We start from the raw sequence: 8,101 nt of genomic DNA, 5'->3' as shown, positions 1-8,101 counted from the left end.
ACACTGCAGAGGAAACAAAATACCCCGGCCAAGCAATTTCCATGTCAAACATCGTCTGCGCAGCGGCTCGGTCTGTGAATGTGAGTGGTCGCCAGAATCCCTGCTCCGCGGCCGGCGCCTCCTCATACCTTCACACCGCGCACCCTGGCCCGCGCGTCCTGCTCCCGCCGGTGGCCGAAGCTCTTCCCCCTCGCCCAGTCTGGAGCTGGAAGTGATTCCTATTGGCCAAGGTGTCCATGTAAATAGGTGTGAAAGAAATCAGAGCTGGCCAGGCTCTCCCCTCTCGCTCAGTCCCCTCCCTCTGCATCCCCCGCTCCCCCTCCTCTTCCTCCTCCCCCAAGGCGATTGTCATATGATAGCTAAGAAGTGGCACATTAATGAAGCGCCGCTACAGGGGTCTTTTCTGCTCCTGTCACCGCTTAAAACTATCAGATGGTTCGAGGGAGGACATGGAGGCAGCCACCTAGCTCAGTGGAGCCGCGGAGCCCACAGCAGCGCCCTCCGGAACCCCGAGGCCGCCGCTGCCACTGTCCGCGCCGGGACTCCGCCGCCGAGCTCGGCCGCCCGCGGAGCTCACGGCCAGAAGCGCCACGGACCGGGCGGCGCGGGGCGCTGCGGGTCTGAGCTGCGGAGCTCAGGAACGAGTGGAGCCCAGCCGAGGCAGGACACTGCGCCCCGGCTGCGCGCCGGGAGGGACTCGGCGAGCAGCAGCGCCATCCCGGATGCGGACGCGCAACTTGGGGCAACTTTAAGGTGAGCCGCTCTCCGTTGCATCCCTACCCCCAGTTCCCGCTTCTGGTCCGGGCTTCCTTCCAGGCTACCATCGCGCCGCTCGCGGGCTTCCCCTCCCGCGCCCCCTGGCCGCCCCCAACTCGACACGCAAAGCTGCTGGCTAAAGAGCTCAGGCACTGGCTGATCCGGCGCCGAAGCCCCCTACTCGCCACCCCCGAAGTCTGTTCTCGGCCTGGCTGACCTCGCGGTGTCTGTGCATCCACGTCCTTCCCCCCATTATCTTCCCCCCTTCCCAGATCCGAGCAGGCCCGCGCGGACCCAGAGCTAGAAAGGGGCAAAGAAGAAGATGCCTCGGCCCGGCCGCAACACGTACAGCGACCAGAAGCCGCCCTACTCGTATATCTCGCTGACCGCCATGGCCATCCAGAGCTCGCCCGAAAAGATGCTGCCCTTGAGCGAGATCTACAAGTTCATCATGGACCGCTTCCCCTACTACCGGGAGAACACGCAGCGCTGGCAGAACAGCCTGCGCCACAACCTTTCCTTCAACGACTGCTTCATCAAGATACCGCGGCGGCCAGACCAGCCCGGCAAGGGCAGCTTCTGGGCGCTGCACCCCAGCTGCGGGGACATGTTCGAGAACGGCAGCTTCCTGAGGCGCCGCAAGCGCTTCAAGGTGCTCAAGTCGGACCACCTGGCGCCCAGCAAGCCCGCTGACGCGGCGCAGTACCTGCAGCAGCAGGCCAAGCTGCGCCTCAGCGCGCTGGCGGCCTCGGGCACGCACCTGCCGCAGATGCCCGCCGCCGCCTACAACCTGGGCGGCGTGGCGCAGCCCTCGGGCTTCAAGCATCCCTTCGCCATCGAGAATATCATCGCGCGCGAGTACAAGATGCCTGGGGGACTGGCCTTCTCCGCCATGCAGCCCGTGCCCGCCGCCTACCCGCTCCCCAACCAGTTGACTACCATGGGCAGCTCGCTGGGTACTGGCTGGCCACACGTGTACGGTTCGGCAGGCATGATCGATTCGGCCACCCCCATCTCCATGGCTAGTGGCGATTACAGCGCCTACGGCGTGCCGTTGAAGCCACTGTGCCACGCAGCGGGCCAGACGCTGCCCGCCATCCCCGTGCCCATTAAGCCCACGCCGGCCGCAGTGCCCGCGCTGCCCGCACTGCCTGCGCCCATCCCCACCCTGCTCTCGAACTCGCCGCCCTCGCTCAGCCCCACGTCCTCTCAAACAGCCACCAGCCAAAGCAGCCCCGCCACTCCCAGCGAAACGCTCACCAGCCCGGCCTCCGCCCTGCACTCAGTGGCGGTGCACTGACCCGCAGAGGCCGGCGCCCCGTCTTGTCCCCCCCACCCCCCGCAGCTCACTCGCCTTCCCCGGCTCCCAGTCCTGCCCTCCCCATCTGGGACCGCCACCCTAACTTGTCCAGTTCACCTTCGGCCAACCCTCTCTCCCCCATGAGAACTCTGTTTTGGACCCAGGAGACGCAACACAAACTTGCAGATGGGCCTGGAGGCGCGTGGGAGTTGTCCTCGCCCCCAAGAGGGGTTAGGCAGGGGGCACCTGAGCCAAGTCGTCCCATTCCCGGGGCCCCCGAAATCCCCCTCCCACTGAAGAGGCAGGGGAAACCCTGCCTCCCGCAGTCTCGGAGAGGGGCGCGTCTAAGCTCGGCCCCGATCCGCGAGGCTCCGGACACGGCGCCGTTAGTTCCAAGCCCAGAGAAACCGCCTTGGAGGTTTCCCGGAACAGATCTTCCCTGAGGGCTGCAGACGCACCGCGGAGAGCCAGATCTCTGTTTACGTCTTGGAAATCTGCCGCGAAAAGGGACCGCTGGCTTCCTACCCTAGTCGCCTCCGCCCATCCGGCAGGGTCTGGGCGGACCACAGCCTCCCGGAGTAGCGGCCCTGCCTCCCCGGCTTCTGCGGAGTTTTCTGGTTTGGGGTTTTGTTTCCTGACAGAGGCTCCAGGCGCTGGGAGTGTAGGGGAGAGGCTACCAACCTGGGAAGGGGACGTTTGTCCTCTACACAAGCAAAATAAAACTAAAAGTCAACCTTGTATGTTTACAAAGCGCCCGGTAAAACGTAAACAGTGAACCTGAATCTGTAGTGCTTGGCGGGCGAGCGGGCAAAAGCCCACTTTACAAGTACCTGTTGTAATGTGAATGTTTACTCTGCATTTCTGGCCAGGTTTAGGGGAGGGAAAGGGGGGGGTGGGAAAGTTAATTGGGATGTTAACTTTCCGATTACTTAGAGACCTTTTTAGCTATTTATTTTATTGCTGGAAGGAAAAAAAAAAAAGAAAGAAAATGAAATAAGTCCAAACTAAGAAAGCATCAAGGGCAACCCTAGAAGAACTTAGATAAGCTGACTAGTAACATGAAGGAGGTGTCACCGGATAGGTCTCCCATGGACAAGCCTTTCTGTTTGCTACAAGAACTTTTCCGAGAAGCTAAAGGGCTGCAAAGAGATGTAAATGCTTGTGAATAGGAATGATTATACACTGTGTAAAATGCACTTTTGTTTGCTATATTCCTTTAGAGTCTTAGGTAATTTGCTGGAAAATGAACTGTTGTTCTGGTGTGACCTGCTTAAGTTAAAAAAAAGTTGTAGTGTCATCAGAGCTGTACAATTTTTACCTTTCATTTTTCTCCCTCCCTGTACAGAATTAGCATGGAATTTTAAATATTGATGTTCTTGTTCCCAGCATGCCTGTTTTAAGACAAAGAATTTTAAAAAGGTGTCTACATTAAATTATGAACCTAGTCCAAATAATATTTTCTCATTAAAATATGTAAATGCAAATTTTAGTTTCGTGTGTTTTTGAAGAGTTGCTACAAACAGTAACTTTACCAAAGATAAATGCACTGCTTCTCTAAGCATGCTTTCTGCAATACATTGTCTGAGTAGTTTGTCTTTTTCATAACTTATTTTGAAAACAAACCTCCTCTTATGCACTTGCAGACTGGGAAGAAATTACGCAGATGGACTTTCGAAGATATTGGCCCAGAGAGAAAGATGAAACAAACTCTTTCTAGTATAGATCAGGTGCACAGGTGTGGTGCTAAAAGAAAAACTGTTAATGAAAAATGAGTAACTTTATATGTATTTTGACTATCTTTAAGTATACATTTTACAAAATATACAGCACTTGTATAAATGTAAGGCTTCCACAGAAACCAGGTAGAGGCGATATGGAGATATAAAGCGTAAAGGCAAACTTGCTTACCCAATACTTCTATTCTGATGCATCTTATTTGCAGTGGACCTTGATTTCCTTGCTCCTTTAAATTATTGCAATCGTTGAAATTTTCTTTTTCAGAAGTTACTTAAAAGGTCACCTAGCCTGTAGAGAAACTTGTTCACTTCTAACTGAACAGATTTCTCTTTACTCCTTCATCTGGGAAAATAATGTTTGGTGCGTTTATTTTAAAGAAGCGAAGGAAGTTACTTTAAATGCTTGACTCTGAGTGTTTGCTTTTCTTCAGATTTTTGCAGAGAATTAAAGTTTGCCAAGAATGTATGGCTCAAGGCCAATTAAAACTTTATTGAAAGGGTCACAGTATTTCCAGAGTGAGGTGTATATTCAACTAATGAAGTTACAAGACAAAGAAAAACTTAAATGGTGATTAACACTTTACTGTGTAAAATGATTAAACAAGAGACCTTGTGCAACACAGAGAAACCCACACAGAAACCACCATCACTATACTCCACAAGGAGAACCCTTAGCACCTGTGACCTTTATATGTTCAGAGGGTTATCTGAAAAAAAATTTTTAGGATTAATGCAAAGGGTAATTAATCCTGTTGTGACCATTTTTTTTTTTAAGGAAGGGTCCCCCACACACAGCCAAAAAAAAAAAAAGGTGGAAAATAAATGAATCATTGGACTGATTAAAATGCATGAAGCCACTAAAGCTCGTCAGACAGGGGACAACTAAACTCATTCATCAAGCCCAATTCACAATTATATCAACACGATCAGCTAAAGAAAGCCTGGAAAACTTACCCACCCTGGGCCAGGAAACTCTTAAAACTTTGTTCTCAACCAGAAATCATCTACATTTTTAAAAAGTGAAATACATCTTCATTACTTCCTGCAAAATAAAATTAAAGCCATCTCTGGAATATTCTAATCTCCTGGAATTCACTAACACTGAATTTGAACTGGGAATGAAGGAAGCATAAAGGGCTAACACGGGTCTCAAACATTTTGTAAATTTGCAGCTTAGATAGTCAGGTAAAATACTCTTCCTAGTAGTAGCAGTAGAATTCAGAGGCAAGTGATGTGTACATACACACATTTAATAAATGCAGGTAAATAAGACGCAAGTCCTATTTCCGATTTTTAGTAAAGGAGTGATTTCAACTCAGTATTTGAAAATGTGCTTTTCAGCTGGTAAGTTCGTCATGGTGTATTGCAAAGAATGAAATAACTTGGGCATTGTGAGTCCTCCTTTCACCACTGCAGGCATCTTTTCTCAGATGAAGTTGAATGAGTAAAGTAAAAAATCCATTGATGATATTTTAACCTTGATCAGAAATCCAAAGGCAGCCCAAACACACATGCCTCCACCCCACTCCATCCCCAGCTTTGAGACTAGCACCCAGTTTAGCTGAAGTACCCCACAAATAAGGAAGTTTATAACTAGGATACCTTCAATGGCTCTCTTTGTCATGTTAAATCTTTTCACCTGGCTCAAGTCCAAAGTCAATACTCAGAGCTTTAAAATAAAACTGGAAGAGACAACACCGTGCAGTAAGGTGTCTGTTCTGGATCTCATCCTGAGAAGGGAGTTTAGTTATATTATTTTCTGTTTTGTAAATCTGGGCAGTATTGATTTATTTTAAGTTAGGTTTTTGATTTGGAAACCTATTTCCAAATCTGCTATTCTGTTACTTTTGGTTTTTAACATGCTTCTGTGCTCAACTATGTTTTTAAGTGGCTTTCTCTGTGATTTGGGGAAATGCTTACACAATGGATGAGTTTTGTACACTTTCTTGAGAGAGAAGCTGCTGAAGTTCCCACTGTTCCTATTGCCTGGGTTGGGCGGCGGGGGGGGGGGGTCTTAAGAAGCCTGAAGACTAGCAAGAGCAGTGCTAGTAAATGATCCTCGGAGCGGCTTAACTATTACAGCAGCAAGTTTAACTCCTTTAAAATAGATGAAAACACTGAGTGTCTTGGAAGCATAAATCTGGCCAGGTGCTCAAGTGGGATGAAGCTGGTAGGTGGGAGGGGGAAAGAATCCAACAGAGTACTTCTAACAGAGGGTTTTACGTTAGTTAATGCAAGGTTTGGGGGTGGGGGCAGCGGTGTTCAGGGATGGTTTATACTTTTGCAAATGGAAACTCCCTCTGTAAAAAGATATCCATTTAAGAAGTGGCAAGGATCGGGATCTGTTCTCCAATTCTTAATATAAATGGCAGTTAATTTTTTTTCTCCTAAAGCCACATATGCACAAAGACACCCAAACAAAAACAAAACAAAAAACAATCCAACCCACCGGCTGTGCAGCCTCAAAGGGGATGCATTTGTTTCGTTTAAACTAACAACAAATTATCTAATTAATATGTTTCAATTACAGCATGAAAGGCGCAGCCCCTGGACCGCCCGCCGTGGGGTCACAATAGCCCCAGAGCCCACTCTAGGAATTTACAATAACTTCACATCTGTTTCTTTATTTCCCACTTTTTGAGTCTAAAACTCCTCTCAAGATCACTTCAAACTACGGGGCTGAGTTATGAAATATGTCCCGGTGTTAAAGGGGGATGAAACTTTGCCCATGGATGCTTCATTTGCAAGCAAAAAAGTGAAAGCCCATTGAAGAGCATTAAACAAATATATTAGAATTCTGTCACTTTATGCAATTGAGTAGATCAAATGAAGGGTCCCGGCCACTTCATTCACTCGAATAGAAAATGCAAAGAATAGCAACCCGAGACTGGGCCACCGATGTAGATTTAGCTCCTTTTTACTGGGAGACAAAAAGGCTGAATTTTCACAAACACATTGCTGACTCGGGGACTAGGAAACCGGCACTGGAACCCCTTTGGAATTTAAATTCATTTTATCTTCCTCTCTCTTTACGGGGATCTGTTTGCACTACAGTGCAAGATGCAGCGGGCATCCTCTGGCTTCTGAAAAAATGGGGGAGGGGAAGAAAGTGAGTGGGGGTGGCTATGTGGGCCTCAGGATTCTCAAGGAGCTCTTGGTGGTCAACTGACACTCAGTTCTGAGATAATAACTTTGATTTAAACAAATCTTTATCTACATCAATATAAATATCATTATATCACACATCTCCTAGCCTCTTACCTCCTTGCTTGGCATGGATTACATAAATGGCTTGTTTCCAAAGATCAGAATCACGTCTGGGTCGTCCAGTTTACTTCTTTCAACTAATATCTGGTCATTGGTGTCACAGCAGACTTGAAAGCTAAGCTTTCAACCTCACCTGCTCAGTACTCTTCTCTTTCTCTCTCTAACATGCACACGTGCACACATACACGCCACTTTCTGATAGCAACCCTATCTGAGCACCATTATGGTAAATTTGTTAAGTAAAAATCAGGAGATGAGACATTCTTTGGTTAGAATTTCCAAGTCAGAATCTTCTTACATTTTCATTTCCCATTTTTGGGGCAGGGGGGAGGGGGGGCAGGGGAAAAAGCCACATGTGTCTGTGGTAATTGAGATAACCTTGTGGCACTACTTCTGTCCTGTGTCTTCAATGGCCAATATTTTTGTTTTGATGAACTTTATAGATTTTTATGTGTCAACATCTTAGAAAGCTTACAGTGCTGTTAGAGCTGCTTCTAGAAACAGAACAGGGAAAAATAAAGCAGCAGACTTCTCCGCTTTTGAGGTGTGATTGCAGAGGAATGAACCAGTTTTCCTTAAACTTGTAGTCTAAATGAGATCTGATCTGAAGGAGGAAGTATATGGAGGGTTTTATTTTGTATTTTTTAAAACGTGCCTGGTACTTTTCCCAGATGCATTCAAACTTTGAATGCTTTTCATTTCAGCTTCAAGATTTGTAAGGTTATATTTGACACTATTCTTCATTTAATTTGTGGGATTGGTGTCTGTTGCAGGGGACAGGAGGTAGCTCAGATCTACAGCTACAAAAAAGATATTGAAGAAATAGTTGGTTGTTTTATAACCGTAAGCTATCAAACTCACCAGAATTAATAACAAGCAATAAACTCATCAGTACAGTAAAATAAGAAAATAATTAGAAAATATCCATGGAAAATTGTAATTGGCTAAATAAAACCTTCCTTAGAAGATTTTCCTTCCAGAAATTTTCAAGAATATACGGACAAAGGGTTCTTTGGAGGCAGCCTCCTTTTGCCTATGTCTG

The 8,101-nt window shown here is 47.6% G+C and overlaps 1 protein-coding gene across 1 annotated transcript; it reads left to right on the top strand.

Moving 5' to 3' along the window:
- The first annotated feature begins 1,045 nt into the window (after nt 1-1,045).
- Nucleotides 1,046-4,583, top strand: FOXB1 (forkhead box B1). Its single transcript, XM_022579454.3, has one exon. The coding sequence runs from the start codon at nt 1,079-1,081 to the stop codon at nt 2,054-2,056; it is 978 nt and encodes a 325-aa protein (XP_022435162.1). The 5' UTR covers nt 1,046-1,078; the 3' UTR covers nt 2,057-4,583.
- Nucleotides 4,584-8,101: the final 3,518 nt, after the last annotated feature.

This window comes from Delphinapterus leucas, chromosome 2 (assembly GCF_059928025.1).
Source record: "Delphinapterus leucas isolate spDelLeu-1000000601 "Yukka" chromosome 2, BTC_Dleu_Yukka2, whole genome shotgun sequence".
Lineage (NCBI taxonomy): Eukaryota > Metazoa > Chordata > Mammalia > Artiodactyla > Monodontidae > Delphinapterus > Delphinapterus leucas.
The sequence above is the reverse complement of the archived record's forward strand: the minus strand, read 5'-3'. Positions and strand labels throughout refer to the sequence as shown.